General features: G+C 44.4%; 1 protein-coding gene across 1 annotated transcript; it reads left to right on the forward strand.

Annotated features, from left to right (window-relative positions):
• The first annotated feature begins 3,258 nt into the window (after window positions 1–3,258).
• TNFSF15 (TNF superfamily member 15) lies at window positions 3,259–19,133 on the forward strand. The gene is made up of 4 exons (XM_044264240.1): window positions 3,259–3,727; window positions 14,652–14,694; window positions 15,443–15,490; window positions 18,679–19,133. The coding sequence occupies exons 1-4, from the start codon at window positions 3,506–3,508 to the stop codon at window positions 19,131–19,133; spliced, it is 768 nt and encodes a 255-aa protein (XP_044120175.1). The 5' UTR covers window positions 3,259–3,505.
• The last annotated feature ends 1,201 nt before the right edge of the window (window positions 19,134–20,334 follow it).

Consider the following 20,334-nt stretch of genomic DNA (forward strand, 5'->3'; position numbering starts at 1 on the left):
AGTAAAACCGCAGTGAGATGTCACTATATACCTGCCAGAAGGGCTAAAATGAGAAATAGCGATAACACCAAACGCTGGAGGGAGGATGCAGAGAGGATGTTGGCTTTTTCACACATTACTGGTGGGAAGTAAAATGATACCAACACTCTAGAAAAGAGAGTATGGCAGTTCCCCACAAAACTAAGCAGGTGCCTACTGTTATGACCCAGCAATTTCGCTTTGGGCATTTACACCAAAAATGAAATGAAGGCACGTTCACACAAAAACCTATGCACTGATAGTCACAGCTGCTTTATTCATAATAAGTCAATCTTGGAAATAACCCAGGATTCCTTCAATGGGTGACCGGTTACGCCAACCATGCTACATTCACACCATGGAATACCAGTCAACAAACAAAAGGAATGAACTATTGATCATGCAATAATTTGGATGGACCTAAAGGAAATTATGATAAGTGGGGGGAAAAAAGTCAATTTCAAAAAGATACAGACTACATGATTCCACTTATATAACATTTGTGAAATAACATGATTATTGAGTTAGAAGGCAGACTGGTGGATGCCAAAGGTTAAGGGAGGAGGTGAAGGAGGGTGTTAGAGGTGGCTGTGAACTGTAGCTGTGGGATCTTTGAGATGGAGCTTTTTTGTGGCTTGACTGGGATGATGGTCACATACGTCGTAACACATGTGACAAATTGCACAGAACTAAATACGTATACACAAATGAGGGCATATAAAACCTGTAGGATCTGAATATCAATGTCAATGTCAGTTTCCTGGTTGTGATGTTATGCTCTTGTTATGCAAGATGTTGCCTTTGGGGAAAACTGAGTAAAGGGTATACAGGATCTCTCTGTTTTGTTTCTTACAAGTACATGTGAATCTACCTCTACAACTATTTCCAAATAGATGCTCATAGCTTCATGCCCTAAAATTCTTGTTCTTTTCCCATAGGACATTCCCCAGACACAAACTCAGAAGCCATTGACCCTTCCTTTAAAAAGAAGTATAACAAGCTTAGTTACCAGGTTTTGTAAATAGCCAGTTACAATAAAATGAGGAGGGTCTGCTAGAGTTCTCAAGGTCACACAATTGAGGGACTAAATTCCAGATCTTCAGATGCCTAATCTGGTGTCTTTAGTGTTCCCCATCTTTTGAGGCCATCTTATATTATGGCTGATAATACATACTTCTTCATGTGAACCCATACAGCTAACACTTTTAAGACCCTGGTTGATTAAGCATACCAACTTCCTAAAGAAGAAATACAAGAGTGAGAACACTTTATAAGCTCCTTCGAGATGACCAGATATTAAGTGTGATTGTGTGTTTAAAGTTACAATGGCAAAGATTTATGTTAATCTTGAAGAAGAGTTTCATACTAGCTTTGTTAAACAGAGAATGGGTAACCAAGAGACATAAAAATCATCTTTTGCTGGATTCTTTGGAAATATTTAGATGCTTATTTCAACAGATGTCTGTTAAGATCATCATTACATTAGGAGCTACAACCATAAGGAAGGGATGGGACTTAGCACCTGCCCTCCTACATCTGATGATTTAATGGGGTGATGGGAAAGTAGTCAGTCACATTCTAGTATAAACTATTTGATGATAGGGGAAGAATAGGAATCTATAAAAATAAAGAAGATGAGCATCTCACTCAATCTTGGAGCCAGGAGAAAAAAGGATGAAAGGAAGGTTTTGATACAAAGTTTTAAAATAGGGGAGTGTGGTGATATGAAGGGAAAAGACTAGAAGCTATCACAATGGAGGAAACAGCATGTGCAACAATGTAACTAATCCATATTGTATTTGGGAGAACTGCCGCTTGGGAAAGTCATAAGAGATAAGGCTGGACACTGGGGAGGGGTGAGGTGGGTAGGGACCAGGTCATGAAACACTTTTCTGAGTAGACTACAAGGCTTGGGCCATGAAATAGGCAGAAGAAACAACTGAATGGAGGTGTGAATTGGACTGGTTTCTACCACATGCTACAGGACATCCTTAAGCTTTCCCATTTCTGTTACCCATCTTTTTTCAGGGTCCTATGCTCTTCTCTGACATTACCCTCCATAAGCTTCAAGGCCTAGGTCCAACACCACTTCTTTCTCCAGGAAACTTTCCTAACCCTTAATTGGAAAGGATAGCCTCTTCCTGGGCATGCTGGGTGTGGGTATCTGTGTATATGCATAGTAGAATGGTGTGTGCAGTGTAGTGCAATGGTTATGACACTTCAGAGTCAGCTGACCAGAGTCGCAATCCTATGGTTCCATATCCTAATCTGTCAAGTGGGAATAAAAACATTACTATGTCAAAACATTATCTCAGGACTAAATTACTTCACTGATACATTTAACTCACTTGAGAATAGTGACCTGCACCGAGGAAATGTTTAATAAATGTGGCCCTCATACATGCCCAACTGTGGGTTAAGACCTATCACTTGAGGGACGCCTGGGTGGCTCAGTGGGTTAAGCCTCTGCCTTCCACTCAGGTCATGATCTCAACGTCCTGGGATCGAGCCCCGCATGGGGCTCTCTGCTCAGTGAGGAGCCTGCTTCCCTCTCTCTCTGCCTGCCTCTCTGCCTACTTGTGATCTCTCTGTCAAATAAATAAAAAAAATCTTTAAAAAAAAAAAATTAAAAATAAAAAAATAAAAAAGACCTATCACTTGTGCTCAGTCAACTTGGAACTAATCAGAGAGGAAAAGTCAATGTCCTCTTCTCATGAACAGTCACCTCTATGACCTCATGCTCTTTGCTAAGACAACTGGTCCACTCAGGCTAGGTCCTCTCCTTTCACGGGTAGAGTGTAGTAGAAGCAAGAACTCTGAATAGTGATTTAAAGGAACGAGACCATCTTCCTGGCTCCTCTGTCTTAACACCTGGACCACTGAAGGCAAGTGCCTTCACTTTTTCCAGAACTTTGACATTTCCAGCTGCACAAGGAGAAGGAGCTCCTATGAAGCTCAAAAAGACAGAGGGCCTGGCAACATTTCGCAAAGTGGTGATGCAAACGTGATTTCTATTTCCAAGCCACACCACACACCTCCCCATCCTTCACTTTCACTTCCAGAAGCAGCACACTCCCCAGACCGGCTTGGCTGGCAGGCCTCCAGGGCAGGGACAGCTATATTTTCATTCGCCCTGCCCACTGACTTGATGGATTCTTTTTCTCCTCCTCCAGGGACTTTCCTAACTTCCTTCTGTAAACGAAGGAAGGAGCACATGAGCACACTGTATATAAATACGCTTGGGAAAGCTTTCTTCTTCTTCTTTTTTTTTTCCTAAACCAAACTTGGTTTCTGTTGTAGGCGGTGCATTCCCTAGTGGGGCGGGGCCCAGTGTGTTGTGGAGGGGGAGGGGAGAGGCCAGGGGGAGGAGTAGGCAGTGATTAATGCACCCACTGTGAGAGCTTGCCTCCTATTTAATGGAGGGTCTCTCTGCCCAGGGGGAGTCAGAGCCGTCTCTGGACAGAGCCATCTCTGGACCAGCAGGAGGATGGCAGAGAATCTGGGGCTGGGCTTCGGGGAAACAGCCAGTGTGGAAATGCTGCCCGACGAAGGCAGCTGCACGCCCAAAACCAGAGCCAGGCTGGCAGCCAGGAGCAGCGCACACTGGGCCCTCACCTGCTGCCTGGTGTCGCTCCCCATCCTGGCAGGACTTACCACCTACCTACTCGTGGGCCAGCTCCGGGCCCAAGGAGATGCCTGTGTGTTCCAGGTAAGCACTGACCCAGGGTTCCGTGGACCCACTACAGACACCTAGCAGGCACCACAGCTCTAGACAGATGCCCTTGACCTACCTCACTCCCTGCTTACTCATGCAAAGGAAGCAGACTGTGAGGGCTGGAGAGGTCCCATTTGGTTTTTATCCTCAGTAATTCCAAGGGATGAATTGTGCCCCCTTTATATTTATATGGGAACAATCTCCAATAATATATTTTTAGATAATTATAATCATCTTGAACTGATAATCTGGGAACATTCTTTTTCTTTAAAAAAAAAAAAAAAAACCTCCTTAAATTGCATAACTAACATGTGTCATCAAAGAAAGTTAGAAAACACAGAAAAGGAAAAGAAGATAATTATCATTAGCCACAACGGCAGAGAAGTGACCACTACTGACACTTTGGGGTATATGAGTCTATATTTTTTAATAAGATGAAATTATTTTGAAACTCCAAACTTATTATCATTTTATTTGTGGTTAGTAAATTCAAAGCAGCATGATAATACAGATGGTTGTGTTACAGTCCTATATATGCATGTGCTATAATTTATTTAATAAACACCCTTTCTTGGATTTAGAAATATTCTCTTTCAATGTTCAAGAAAGAACCTCTTGCCTGTTTATCTATCTTCATATCTTGCTGGGGTAGAGGAGTTTAGTAGAGGTAGAGGAGTTTAGTCAAAATGAATATAAGGACAGGTCATAAAAGACTCTTAACCTCAGGAAACAAACTGAGGGTTGCTGGAGGGGAGTAGGGTGGGAGGGATGGGGGGTGGGTGATGGACATTGGGGAGGGTATGTGCTATGGTGAGTGCTGTGAAGTGTGTAAACCTGGCAATTCACAGACCTCTACCCCTGAAACAAATAATACATTATATGTTAATTAAAAAATGAATATAATCTATAGAGAGAATAATGGTGCCAAGTGGGGGATATAGGTATCAAGGGAAACTTATTTTGGACTAGGAACTTCAAAAATCTTAAAGACTGAAGACAGTGCCATTCAAATAACACACACACACACACACACACACACACCTGCATGGTCTGTGATAACAGATTTCATGTGAGTCCAAAGTATTACATTCCAGAGGAGAAAACAGACTTTCCAATTGGTTTACCAGGAAACCTGTCTCCTAAGCAATGCTGGCTGTCTTCAGAGCAGAAACACGAGGAGAGAGCAAGCAAGCCGCAAGCCGTGGCTGATGTGTAATTCTCCACACCCCCTCAGGGTCAGCAAACAGACCTTGATTCTGGCGGCAGTGACCATGGCCACATGCCATCATTCAGAAAACATAGAAATAGTCAGACAGCCCAGAAATGCCATTCATGTTAGAGAAGAAATTCAAGGCATGGCAAGTCGGGCTGTGATCTCTAGGCCACCATGGACCTGATTTCTACCAAGTCCAACCACAGTGTCTAGTTGGTGTTCTGGGACTTTGTGCTTTAGCCAGAAAGAGACCGTTGTTCTTGAACAAGGCATTGAGTGGCCTCGACTAACCTGAACTTTCCTGGGTTCTAGAGGGAAACAGTGCCTCTGACTAAAATGTGGTGTTGAGATCCCCCATTTCGGCCGATGCCATAAAAAAAACTCCTTTCTTGATCTATAAGACCATCAGGCTCTGGAAGCACCTGGAAACCGTCACCACCACTTCGTAGGGGGATGCCATGGTCTAAGGGAGTCAGTGATTTGCCCTGTCAGAAAGAGAGTTAGAGATAAAGGCTGTCACCAGACAGGAAGCCCCACAAGGAAAGCCATAAGTGCCTGTTCTCTCATAGCTACTCAAGAAATACAAAGGCTAATAGTGCATTCTGTGACCCTTCCATTGATCTCTCTGGAGAGCGGAAACGCAGAGGTTAGTGTGGTGGCTCGGCCAGACTGTAGAACTTCTCAGTCATCAGAAAAGGAGAAAGGGAAATAGGGGTGAGGCGGGGTCGTGTGGAGCAATCAAGAGTCCTGAAAAGAAACACCTGGCTCATTCAAACAAGAGAGTTTAAAGAAGAATGTGTAAAGAGTTTGAAAAAAGTTAAAGAAGAGTCTGCTTGCTGAGATGTAGGCAGAGAAAAGGAAACCAAAGAGCTGGAAGCATCCTGGGGTTAGCAATGGTGGGAAGCCAGTCATTGCCTCTTAGCCTGAAGGGCCAGATGGAGGGAGCAGTTTTAGGGGAACCCAAGGAGAAGGAAAACATAGGAGAGGGCTAGCCTGCCTGCCAAACAGCAGGGAGGAAGCAGGAAGAAGGATGGGAGGCCTGGCCATGCTCTGTTCCCTGCCTCTCATCCCACTGGCCAGACTGGAAGTCAAGCTCAAAAACCAAGAGGCAAGCTGTGTCCAGAAATCAGACTCAGAGGACATAGGGCAGGGCCGAGAAGGTCAAAGAGAGGTTCCCGTGGGCAAACGGAGAATAACCAGCTCAGAAAAGATGGAAGATAGGATTCAGGAAGGGAAGCTAAGTCACCAAGGACAGCGTGAGTGGGCATAACTAAGGTATCATGGCTTGTAGACATTGAATTTGAATCCCAGCTCAGCCACCTCGGGCTGGGTAAAAATAGCCATGTGGTTTCATTTCTTTGAACCTGTTTCCTTTTCTAGTGAAAGAGGATGCTAGCGCTAACTCCCTGGCAGTGCTAAGACAAGTGCAGGAGCGGCTTGTCGGACAGGAACGTGGGGAGAGTTATACAGCTGGCTCCTAGGGCATACTCTTCATGGTTACACCAGGCGTCAGGCAACTACTACCAAAAAGCAACAGTGACTGGTGTAGGAATGTTCCAGGTTTTTATCAGCACCAATCAGAACAGTTAAAAGAACTGTCCAAAATAGATCAGTTTTAACCTGGACACTTCCTCCAGGGGTTATGTAAGAAAATACTCGATGCGACAAAATCCTTACCCTGGTAAGCTTGCAGAGCAGAAATCAAAATCAGATTTGAAAAGGTTTGGGATAACTACCTGTATGGGAAGTGTCCATAAATATGGCATCAATTAAATACAGCCAATTAAATATCTCCGTGCAGTGAAAACCTGTGGCCGATATTGTTTCTAAAAAAAAAATGATGCATCTCTGGAGGTAAGGATGGAGAATTTCTCAAAGATATGTCATTAAGTGGGGAAGGGAAAGGTACATAACAGTATATAGAATTGGAGACATTCCTTTTATATATATGTATGCATACCTACATATATATACCTATAATATTTCACATTTATGAATATGTTTTTAAATGCATAGACTATCTCAGGAAAAAACAAGAGATTGGTTGCTTTGCCAGCATCTAGTTGGGGGCCTGGGTGACAGGTAAAAGGGAGAGATATATTTTTTTTTTTAAACTTTACTCAATTAGCTTTTTTTATTTTTTTTTGTTTTTTTTTAAGATTTTTTATTTATTTTATTTGAGAGAGAGAGACAGTGAGAGAGAGCATGAGCGAGGAGAAGGTCAGAGAGCGAAGCAGACTCCCCATGGAGCTGGGAGCCTGATGTGGGACTCGATCCCGGGACTCCAGGATCACGCCCTGAGCCGAAGGCAGTCGTCCAACCAACTGAGCCACCCAGGCGTCCCAGGGAGAGATATTTTTAAACTTAGCCTCCTTTGTACAAAATGTGTATGTTACATCTAAAAAAAAAAAAAAAAAAAAACCAGAGAGAGAGAAAGAGATAGTAAAATGTTTTAGGATCATTGGACTCCTGGGGAATGTCAGGTAAAGTCATGTGTTGGAAAAATCAGTTTGAAACCTGGCCTAGCCACTTCTTAGTCATGTTACATGACCTCCCTGCTCCTCATGTTCCTTATGTATGAAAAGGAATACTTAGAAATAAAGTATTTAAAGTGTCTGGCAGAAGGTAGGAAATTAGTAAATGGTAGCAATTATCATTATTATGACTGAGGAACTTCCCTGCTTGTGGACATGACATCATACTCCATAACTTCTCCACCTGCTCTGGAATCTGCCATCACTGGGCCAGAGAGCAGGTTTGAGCATGGGAGGGCCTTTCTTGGTCTCTGGTATTTGCAAGCTATCTCCCTCCCTCCTTCTCCACCTTGGTCTTGCATCAACAACCTACACTCTAATCCATTCTTTACCCAGCTACGCTGGACCATGACCTGGACCTTCTTTGAGCCCTTAGTGGCTTCCCTTGCTCTCAGGCTGGGTGTGTGGGCCCCATGTTGGCTTATAGGTACCTGGAGACCAGGCTGCATCTTCCCCAGGCACTGCCCTGGCTCACACAGTGTCTGTAATCCAGGCATGACATAATGCACAGAGCAGGCCCCCAGCACTGTGCAGCACCTTGGTGGGGGGGTCATGAGACACAACTTCCTTGGACTGCACCCCCGTCTCTGTCCTTCCCTTGCAGTGCTGCTTCTGGAATCCCCACATGCTCACCCCAGATTCTCCTTGCTTCCCTGCAATCTCCCTTCCACCTCTTCCTGAAAATCCCTGCAAGGCTCCTAGTCCTTGATCCCTGCTCGCCTCTCCCCTGCACACCTGCCCCTGAGTCCCCTACCCCCACCCCAGTCTCCATCCAGAACAACAGGACCCCATAGAGATGCCAGCTGAGGCTACAGAGGGATGAAGGCTGACCGTATAATAATAATTTATTAGACACCAGACACCGGTCTAAGCATCTTCGTACCTAAGGTTTTTGGAAGACTAAATGAGATCGTGGCTTATGGGCATGATAACATTTGCTGTTATCACAAAATACATCATCTGGGTTAGTCCTTGAAATCACACAATGAGGAAAGTGCCACTATTATCTCCATTTTAGAGGTAATGAGCTGCAGCTTAGAAAGCCCAAGCCATGGGCCTAAAGTCACACTGAGTGTGACATTGGGATTCAAATATTCCTCCAAAGCCCACTGTGCTGGTCTGCCTGTGGTGTTAACCCAGCAAATCCTTCACTTCTTGGGGTAGTCAGGAGCATCTAAGAAGGATTTCCTAAAAAGTGTCTGTCACATAGTAAGTGCTCAAGAAATGCGAGTCTCTTTCCTCCCCTGGGGTCACCTTGCTGTCCCTGGCACACAGAAGGCACTCACTAAGTGTTAGTTGGGTGGCAAAAGAGAGAGAGGAAGGGATACACAAGGTACCTGACCTCCTTAAGCCATCTGTTCCCCATTGGTCAAAGCGAGAGGTGAACCCACTTTCTTCCTAGCCCCGTGCTAAGCATTCTGCAAGACGATGTCGGCAAACTTTTGCCATGAAGTAGATGTTCAACAGACACGACTTCCCTGCTTACTCCATCTTGGGTGTGAGCCTTTTTGTCTCACTCAGGCTGTTTCCTCTTTGGAAATGGGGACAGTTCTGACAATCCCTTTCCAGGATTGTCTAGAGAAAACAAACAGATGGCTGAGATAAAAGTGCTTTGGAAATTGCAACACACGGAGCCCTCAGTGGCTTTGCCCTGGCTCTAGCCTCTGCAGGTCCTGACACACCAGGCAGAGGAGGCCGCTCACTCTGAAGGTCAGGCTGGAGGTAAAGGGCAGGAAGACTGGAACTGGTGAAGGGGTGTGAGGGCAGGGTGAGCCCACCATGGGCATGAATCCCAACATCTGTTACATCTCTGAGCTGATGACTCTGGAACCCATTCATTCACCTGTTAAAATAAACACACACATGGGACTCCCAGGTGACTCAGGCAGTTAAGCATCTAACTCTTGATTTCAGCTCAGGTCATGATCTTAGGGCCATGAGATCAAGTCCTGCCTCAGGCTCCATGCTCGATGTGGAACATGCTTAAGATTCTCTCTCTCCCCCTCTCCCTCTGCCCCTCTTCTCCTCTCTTCCTCTCTAAGAAACATATAAATAAATAAGCACACACGTTACTCCATGCCCAGCACTGGGGGCTCCTAGGTCCTCACCAGACAGGCCACATGCTGTCCACCTGTAAGAGGTCATTTCCCAGCCTGGTCTCCTTAATGAGGCCCAGCCACTGACTGCAGTAACAAGGGTGGGATTTGAAATGGATGGAGGGCACGTTCCATTCCCTCAAGTCCTTTGCACTAGAAGGAGCAGAAGTCCAGAAGCCAGCCATAGATGGAGGAAGCCTCTTCTGATGGGAGAAGGACGAGGCCATCCAGAGCTCCTATTGGATCCAAACCTGCCATCGGTCATAGAGAGACCCAAGGATGGCTTCTGTATACCACCAAAGTGGTGAAACCAAAGGGAACTTATGCAGAACCAACAATATGCAACACAATGTTGACTGAGCCCAAAGAAAGACGGAAGGTGAATTGGATATCCACTGTCTGTGTGCGCTTCCTCAGACATCAGGATGCTCCCGGCGGGGAAGAATGATGCCTGCCTTCAGTGATGAGGAGACTGAGTCTCACCGAGGCTAGGTGACAAAGTCAGATTGCTAGGAAACCCTAATGCTGAGATTCCCGCAATTGCTCACCTGCCAACACCACCCAGAGAGGTTCTTAGCGCCGCACTCCTCTGAATGTTGGGTGTGAAGCCCTGTCCAGTGCACTGGGGAGGCTAATGAATCGGAAAGGCCTTGGAATAAAACATTTCCAGGTTGGATTTATCCTTGCGCAAGTACAAACAGAGAAAAGTGAAAGGCAAAACTGAGGAGGCAATGAATGGTCTGTGTATTTCTCCTAGAAGTGTTGGGAGGGTGTTATGGGTCATAAAACATTGATGTTTTTGCAATTGCGGCATTTATGACACCAAAAAATGGATCTCTCTTCCTGTTTACGAATATACTAGATGGCGGGTATGGGACATGGGTGAAAGGCCAAATGGGTTGTTAGTTAAAATACACTCAAGGGATTTGTTTCCGGAAAAATGCCAATAAGAGGATCTCAAAGATCATCTTGCTTCAGGCTCCATGGTCCATGGTGTGCCCTCAGCTGAAGTTTATGGGGCTCCTGATACAACACCGAGGTCTGCCCTTGGTCTGAAGTTTCAGATCCCAGACCCTCCATTTACTCTTTGACCTTTGGCTTACAAAGCCTCTAAAAAGGTGATGCCCTCCTTTGAGAGTAATTGGAGAGTAGACATAAACCCTGGTATAAGACCTGGCACTCAGGGAGCATGAGACTGGATAGCAGTCTCCCCCCCTCCATTCTTTTCCTTCTCCAGTTGAATTATTAGAGTAATTCCAAAAATGTGTCAGGGATTGCCAATCAGCATACCCCCCCCCCAAAAAAAAGTGAGAAGAAAAAAATGAAAGAAACTCAAACAAGAGTGAAAAATCCCCTGACCTATAGAAACTAAGGGGTAGAAAGCACCGGCTTGCTTCTCTTGGGCTCGTCAATGCTGGTAGCCACAGGCACCCCACTGTTCTACTAATACAAATCCCCATGGGCAAACACGTTTGCCTTTTCTGACTCTGACTCCTGGCCAAAGCTTGCAACCTTCCAGAAACATCTCTGGAGCCATGACCAACCAAAGCCTGATGAAAAACTTGGAGGCGCCAGTAACTAAAAGATTATGGCCATATTAAGTTTTAATTTTTTTAAATTTAAACAAGAACTCAACACTTGGCATGTATTCTAATATTAAAAGGTCTCTTTTTTTTTTTTTTCTTAGTTTTTTTCGATTGCCAAACTCAGGCAAAAGTCACTGAGGTCAAACCCATTTCCATCTTCTGGCTTTCTTTTCTACCTGTCTTTCTGAAACCTGAACATCAGCATATTTTGCTGGTTGGATAATCTGGCAGAAGTGCCAGGCACTGTCTGAGGCACCAGAAATCTGTTGGTGAGCAAGAGACAGACCAGGTCATTGCCCACAGGCAGCTTGGATTGTACTAGAAAGTGAAAAGCTTTGTTGCCAACGAGAGAGGGCATTGACCCAGCTCAAATGTATAAGCCTTCCCCCAAATAAGCTACTAACTATTTCTTCGTCTCAGATCTCCTCTTCATTCGTTCTTGCTTCCCATCACAAAAATCTTCCTCCCACAAAGAGGTATTATTAAGAGAAGCAGCAGGGGAAAGGGAGTCCCAGCTCCCTTTCTTGGAAAGGGAGTCCCAGCTGCTGTTCTTGGGGACTCTTGGACAATTGAGGTCTTCAGCACCTGCTGATTGGCACTATCAGGCTCCAGAGGAATAGCAGACTCTAGGCCCCTAAAATGTGTACACATCCAACTACACATGAAGATAACTGTGTGCCCAAGTTACAGAAATCCAGCAAAGAGGGAAATGTGTTCACGTCACAGATACATGCTCAGAGACAGGGAGACTCTGAGCTGAAGGGAATGCTCCCGTCTCTTAGCTGAGTGTCTGCTTAGACAAAAATAAGCAGATGTTCAAGAAGATTTCTCAGCAGAGTACTAAATGAAGCCGAAGGCCAGCTGGGACAGTACCACTTCAGACACAAGAGGATTCAACCATGCTTTCCCCAATTCTTCCCCTTCAGTTTTCAGCCTCACCAAAGACCAGTTTTTGTTTTGTTTTGTTTTGTTTTGCTTTGTTTTGTTTTGTTTTTATCAGCTCTGATAACAGCAAATAAGGAAACAGTCTACAGAAAAAGCTCATTTCTAGGCTGCTTCTGCACCCCACCCCATCCCCAAAGCCCACTGAAGTTATTGATGCAGGACAAGTAGTCACATCAATTGGGTTTAGGTTTTCCAATGCAACTGTATTCACAACACTATGCTGAATGTATATATGGGTTCACATAGCAGCAGAAATCCTTGTAGTTTCCCAGCTGCTTCCATGCTTTGTTGGGCCTTCATACTCTTGCACAAGTTATTAGCCTTGTCTGGAAGGGTCATTACATTTTATCACCTGGCTGGGACCTGTAAGACTCACTTCAGAGGTAATTTCCCCTGATTCCCCCACTTCTGGGCTGGGTTCCTGTTTTCTGAGCTCTGTGTTTCCCCTGCTGTCACGGTGCATGGAGCTGCTGGTACTCGTCCATCCACCTCACTGGAGGGGGAGCTGATCCGGAAGTGAGAGGACACAGTGGCTTAGGGCCATGGAGTCTAGAGTGGACGGCCTGGGTTAAAATCCTATTTCTCCACTTTCCAGCTGTGGGACACTGGGCAAGTTACGTAACCTGACTGTACCAATATAAGAGTATGAATAGCAGCTACCTTAAGAGTCGTCACAAAGCTGAAGGAGATGATGCATGCGAAAAGCGTAGCAGAGCATGGCGACCCTCCTGGTTCAACAGATAGTAGCTACACTTCCTGCATCTTCCAAGTCCTTCGAATCATTCTGGGGTTCTCATGGCTGCAGCACAGAGTACCCAGAGAGGAAGAGATAGTGGGTAACAAGAATGGGGTGATCAGCTGGGACCTTGAATGCCAAGATAGGTATTTGGGCCTCTGTCTAGAAGGTCATGGCGAGCCATTGAAGGTTTATGGACAGAATTGTGTCCCCGTAGAGTGATGCTTTAGAAAAAGCACTCTGAGAGCAGGCGAGGAGATTTCAAGACAAGGAGAACCAGATGCTAAAGGACCAGTTAAGAGGCTGATGGGAAAAATCCAGGAGAAGAGTGTGCTGAGGCCTGTGAGAGCGGGAGAGTGGGAGGGAGGCATGAATGAGAAAAACTGCAAAATAGAAATGAAGTTTGGGTTTGTGGGAGAAGAAAGCAGCAAGTTTCAAGCCTGGAAACTGAAGGCAAGCAGTTGCCCAGCCATTCACAGAATTAGGATGTAGAGATGGAAAGACAATAGGGTTTGTTGTTCAAAGACAAGATCTCTGCCCTCAAGAAGCCTTCCAGTGGAGATTAGGTAGCATGGATTGGGACTAAAAAGAGCCTGGCTGTCTGGGCTTTAATGAGATCACTGCAACCGCTCATGGTCCTGCTCATGGTCCTGCTGAGCAATGACATAGCTACACCCACATGACCACACGGACATGTGTAGAGAAGGCCATGCACACAGCACCACCCCAGAAGACACATGTAGACATACAAAACACATCAGCTTCTCCCTCCCGCACTGCTGGAGCTGTCTGCTGTCATACCCACATGGACACACAATTCCTTATTCACAAGTACGATCTCACATGCACACACAGGCTCTAAGATATAGAACTGGTCACACGAGGATCCCTGTCTGTGGGAACTATGTAGTTACAAGGACCAATCAGAACCTTCTGAGTTGAATCAATATCATATCAGAGAAGGTTTTCTTGGAAATGGTAAAATGTAAGGTGGTGATTTTATCCCTAAGCAAAGGACTTAGCTTTGCTTAGCTTTCCTCCTGAGCTTTTGTGTTCAAACACAGTGATTCCTTCATTTCCTATGCGTTCTTTGCCCTGACTCATATATCTGATTGGATCCTTATCTCAAACCCAGGGGTTATCTGAGACTAGGGATGTTATTTTTCCCATTTTTCAAATGAGGGCACCAGAGCTCAGAGAGGAAACGTGTCTTGCTCAAGATCATATTGTTGATAAATGGTGATGGCAGGACTCAAATTCTGGTCTGTCTGTCTCCAAAGCAATTACTCTTCCACTCCTGTGTGGTATCTGAAAAGGTTCACGAGCTAGGATTGCAAAAATGGACATGTCTCCATGTAATGCACAGAGACAAGGGGCTGGTGGGAAGGAGAACAGAGCCCTTATTTCTTTTTCTTTATCACTTTTTTAAAAAATAGTTCTAATTTTAAATCATGGTGGAAAAAAAGAAAATAAAGCAAGTGCCGTCATTTGTTCGAATAATAGAAGCAGTGACAGATGTCAGAGCATCCTAGAAGAGAACAGGGAAGGCTCTTAGGACAGAAATTCACAGTTGAGTTTCCAAGACAAGTGTAGGAGAGAGAAGGTCATTGGGGTGCTGAAGGAGGAAAGGGGAGTGCTTGGGTGCAAGATTCCCCTCCAATGAATATTCTCATTGCCATGTCTGTCATCTCAGAGTGCCCAGGTTGGGTAGCAGCAGCATCTTAATCATGCCCTTGTTATGTGCAGCTGTGGGGTTGAGTGACAAAAGGACAACAGGTAGGCTGAATAATATCTTTCTTTTCCAACAGACTTCAAAAGGACTAGAATTTGGATCTTCACATCAGCGAGCTTGTAAGTGTGCTCATATTTGTTGCCTTTTCTTGTGGGGAACAGACATTTAGTAGTTTGGGTATGTGGGAGGTTCAGAGGGATGAAAATCCAGAAGATAAGTAAGTTAGCTTCCCAGTCACTAAAAAGACAAAATGGCACTGTGGCCAAGTGCTTTGTCTATGGAGGTGATGGCCTTTGGGCAAATAATGTCACCTATCTCTATCTCGGGTTATTCACCTATAAATTGATTATAATGGTACGTACTTTCTCAGGATTGAATCAGTTAATTCCTGTAAAAGTATTAGAACAATGCCTAATCCTACCTGCTCCCTACCTTTCTTAAATCATCCAGATGCTTCAGTGGACATGGCTAAAGGGACCCTGAATAAGGCCAAAGGCCAGTTTGACCCCCTCCCCTGAAGCAGCAGCAGGGAGGAAAGGGCAATGTGAGTTCATTGAGCATAGACCATGGGATGAGAGCACTCTCCATTCATGATAGCAATGGATGTGCCCATCTTTGAGATGAGAAAACAGAGTCTTGGGAAGGTTGGAAACTTGCCCTAAGTTATGGGCCAAGATTCATTTGTGTCCAAGACTCTTCCTCCTGAGGCTTCTCTGTCCCTAAAAAAAAAGGACAACAATCCATGATGGACCAAGCTGAAGGAGAGGAATGTTTCTCTCCAGTTGCAGGCACCACACAAGTCGAAAAATATCATCTTTTCTCCAGCCACCCTGGCTCACACAAAGCCTATCTCTTCTTCCCTTACAGATGCATCTACCGGAGCTGGTGGAGATAAGCCAAGGGCACATCTGACAGGTATTTCTCCCTGGTGTGTTTTCCAAGAGATCATGTATGGGCCATGGACCCAAGATTTCTTGCAGCGAGTTTGCCAAAACTCATTCTAGTAGCTCCAAACCGGAAACTACACACCTTGGTAACAGACTTCTTCTCTCAGTTGAGGGTTTTTTGATGTCTTCCTCTCTTAAGGGGTCCAAAGGCCCATGTCTCTTGGGCATTCCCTTTCAGATTCTATCAGTCCTCTCCCTTTCTCTCTTGTCTCTCTCTTTCACACACACGCCCTCAGTCATTCAGAAAAGGCTTCCCTCAGACGTGGTGATTTGCATAATTCTGAATCTGGTCAAAGATGAAAGACCCCTTGAGTTGTTAAATGTATTGAGTCCCTCTGTATCCCATTCAAGATGAAGTGATTAGACATTTGCATTCAGAGAGACATTTGTGAAGAATTTTTGTTGATGTGAGAGATTAAAAGCAGCCTCAGAATATCACCAGCTGGCCAGTTTCTCAAGCCTAGTGTTGACATTTCTGGCATCTGATGCCTGAAATTGCATATACATCTAAGACTCCAGAGAAAAGAGTGAGACTGTGCACACATATGTGTTAAATACCCGTTAAAAAACCATGGAGTTAAAAGCGAGCATACTCTCCTAACCTCTAGGAAAATTTGCGGCCCACAGGGGAATATCCTTGAGACCCAAGGCATGTGACTTACATATGACCAAGAGGAAAATGTTTGTGGTGAGTCCTGAGTGAGAACTAGGACCAGACAGACACCAAGTCACCAGTCACTTATCACTTGCCTTTAAGAATGGGAGAGATTGAATAAGCAGGGCAGGAAAATCCTAATAACAGAGTGTGAGGTATCACCCCTCTTCCTACTGAATGGGGGACTTGGGGAGGAAATCTAGGTTCTACTGAACTCCTCATGTATACCAGGCAATGTATGAGGCATTTTACAACCATGATCTCAATTAACAGGCATATGAGCCCAACAAGGGGGGTGACTGAGGCTCTGACAAGTCAAGTCACTTGTCCCAAGTCACATACATGACTCGGAAGAGCTGAGATTCGAGTCTGACTCTTAGACCTGCTCTGTTTCCATTACAACCTACTTCCCATCCTAACTCCCGCTTGCTGCCACGTTGACACAGAACGAATCACATACCAGTTCAATAAAACTCACTTTGTCTAGAGATTAAATTTTTTTTTGTTTGCTCATCCCAGAGGATTTTTTTTTTTTAAATCTACTGCACCACCCACAAAGGGGTGGAGATGATCAAGGGTGATTAATAAAAATGCCTTTCACAGATTTTGCAAAGAAGTGACAGAGTTCTCCCAAGCCCACTGAGTGTGGGGGCCAGAAAGACCACGTGCCTTCTGAACGTGTGTCACTGTGCAAAACAAGCCATGGTCTAGTCAGCATCAGCAAAGATGCTTTAGAAAAATCCAGGAACCGGGTTTCTAGGGAGCCACTGGGTGTGAAATTTGCTAAATAGTTCCTTCAAGATAACCTATCCCAAACGGTGGCTGATAGCACATATCGGGGATCGCTATGGACTTCTGAAACAGTCATAGAAAATTAAAATATCTTTTTATTTTCCTAAAATGTATTAGTTTTACTGAATGTTATCTTATTGGAAATCAATGGCTTGGTTCTAGTCATTTTTTTACTATCCACATACTTCATGAAAGCACTCATTAATATGTCCAAATATATAATGTATCTTTGTAAGCAATGTAAACATTAAGAACATGTAAAAATATATGCAGTGAAATAGGCTTATTTTTTAGTCTGTCAAAATGAGAGATGTTGGTTTAGTTGGGGAAAGTAAATATGTGTTGAGTACTTGCCATAGCCAGCCTCATGATAAAAATGTCCACATCTCTTCTATTCACTTGATTTTCCAAATGAGACTAGGAAGGGGCTTTATCTCCAGCTCACAGACAGGAAATCAAGACTCAGAGAGAAGGGACCTCCATCACTGATTAAAAACATTGCACACCATAGAGCTGAAGTGGCCCCAAGCCCTGGTCCCTTACACTCCACAAGCCAATTACATCAGCTTGTATTTTGGTATCAGAGAAACATTTCCAGAATATTCTGGATCTCTGGTTTCAAGATCTGTCCTGCATGTTGATTTTTTATTAATCACCACCTGAATTTCAATAACTTTGGACAGTATCATTGCAGGGGAGCTACAGGTTACATCTGATTCCCTAAAATGCCCTCTCTTTGTAGTAGGGTATGTCTGAAACAAAAGGCTAATGAAAGTGAATGCAGTTTAGAGGGTATTCCTAATAGTTGGGAATTTTATACACACCGTCCCTTTTCATCCTTTCCATGGGTATTTTTATATCCTTTTTAAAAAAAAAGAGGAAAGATATGCCAAATGAAAAACAAATCCTGACTTAGTAAGGAGAGAGTTTTTGCAACAGGATTATTGCACAGTGCGAGAAAGGAGGAGGAGGATGAGGGGTAATAGGGAGAATGCGCTGGCCAGGTTGTCTGCGAGTGTCTGAAGGTCAAGCTAAAAGGGGTTTTCTTTTACAGAAAAGAGTGAACAAAGCTAGAAAGAACAAGGAAAGAAGTGGGATAAAGTTTGGCCTCTTAGCGTCAGAAAATGCTTTACCCAAAGGCCAGCCTAGTCTCAGGAGAGGGTAGGCCAAACTTTGGGGGCCTGGAGGCAGGAGAGAAGGTGAACCAAAGTTTGGTTGACAAGCATTGTGTTCCCGTGGATCATTGAGGACAGGACCGTTCAGCTAATCATTTATGAGGCAGAGAATGGCGATTTGGAGATTCTGGTGTCCGGTCTTGCCAGAGGTACCCAGGGAGGGGAAAGGGGACCCATCCGTTTCATTGAAGTCCTTTGGAGAAGGGGTTTATCGCAGTGGGCTGTTTTCTGAAACACCAAAGAGTAAGATTTCTTAGCCTCCAGTATTTCCCAGGATCCCAGAGCTCAGCTAAATTCTAAATATCAGGAAAGAAAACTCGGACTCAGAGAGGCAAAGTCATTTGTCCCTAAGATGCTACTCTCTGAACAAAAATACGTGTCTGCTTATATCTCCTCCACTCATTGCTCCTCAAGAAGCTCGTCAGCTGTGGGGTTTCATTCAATCACTTTACTCTGAAAACAATAGGAGACTCTTTTTGGCAAAGTCCACAGGTTCTGACACGAGCAAATTTAACCTCTCTCTTGCCTTCGCAGTTGTCAGACAAAGTCCCACACAGTCCTCGAAAAATCAGTTTCCGGCTCTGCGCTGGGAACATGAACTCGGCTTGGCCTTTACCAAGAACCGGATGAACTATACAAATAAATTCCTAGTGATCCCAGAGTCGGGAGACTACTTTGTTTACTCCCAGGTCACATTCCGGGGGACCAAATCTGAGTGTGGTGAAATCCGCCAAGGGAGCCGACCGAACAAGCCAGACTCCATCATCGTAGTCATTACCAAGGTAACAGACAGCTACCCTGAGCCGACCCAGCTCCTAATGGGGACCAAGTCAGTGTGCGAAGTAGGCAGCAACTGGTTCCAACCCATCTACCTAGGGGCCATGTTCTCCTTGCAGGAAGGGGACAAGCTGATGGTGAACGTCAGTGACATCTCTTTGGTGGATTACACGAAAGAAGATAAAACTTTCTTTGGAGCCTTCTTGCTGTAGGGGTGAGGCAAGCATCCTCGTGTGAAGGTTCTCTGCCTCCTTGTTCTTAATTTTCCTTCACTCATATGCAATTATAACAAGATTTTTGTTTTTGTTTTGGAGCATTCCACAGAAACAGTGGCTTAGCTATGAAATTTGAAGCCCGAAATTTCATACTGTATATCCCTTACTGATGAGAATCTTAACCAGAAAACAATAGAACAGAGATGACATATGACTGTGGTTGCTTGGAAAAGGGGTGAGCTTCTAAACACTGAGACATGACCACCAAATGAAAGGAGGTCTACTCGAAACATTTCCACCCCATTCGTACCACACACTGGCCACCAGTGGGCCCAATTATTGTGGGATTTGATCATGAAATATTTGCTTCAGTTCAGGAGCCCTTGATGAACATTCAAAGCCCTAGAAAATGGTGTAAACCCTAGGGCCAAATCCTTCAATAGTTTCTCCAAACACATACTTTAAATCCTTGTCTTAAAAAAAAAAAAAAAAAACGAGAAGAGAGCTGGTATTTCTCATGAACATTCAAAAAGAAGGAAGGAAGGAAGAAAGAAAAAAATTATTTTCATGCCATCTATGGCAAATGAGAAAAGCAACCCCTCCTTTTATTATGTACACAGGCATGAAAATAAACAAGTGTGAGTTCCACGTGCATATCAAATATACAACAATAGCATTTACTCAACACAGCTTTCTTGAGCACTACCTTAACCCAGAAGATACTATGAGGAATAAGACAGACTATTCAAAACTTAATTGAATTCCATTCCGTGGTTCCTGATTAAATATCATTCAACGTCCCCCAAGTCCTAAAATAATATCTCATCTGACACTAATATGTAAGATTTCTGAAGCTCTCCGGACTGTGTAAGATATCCAGCTGATTAGGTCATTCAAGAAACTCTAGCCAACTAGACCGGCTCTGCAACAAACCAGATCGATGCCCAGAGACAGCAGACTCATTCTCTGGTAGGTGGGTGCGGGTAACAGTCAATCACCAGATCTAGAGAAGTTAACTTAGATCGGCTTCAAGGTGTGACTCACAATTTTATCAGGGTATTTTTGTCTTAAAATCTTCAAGGGATTTCAATATGGGCTGAGGTAATCAGCCCAGCCAAGGCTTCTCCTCTGGAGGAAAGGCAGGACATTAAGAAGGTCCCTCCTGCCTGTCAGTGACTTCTCTAATCTGTAAGATTTT

This window comes from Neovison vison, chromosome 9 (genome assembly GCF_020171115.1).
Source record: "Neovison vison isolate M4711 chromosome 9, ASM_NN_V1, whole genome shotgun sequence".
Taxonomy (NCBI): Eukaryota; Metazoa; Chordata; class Mammalia; order Carnivora; family Mustelidae; genus Neogale; species Neogale vison.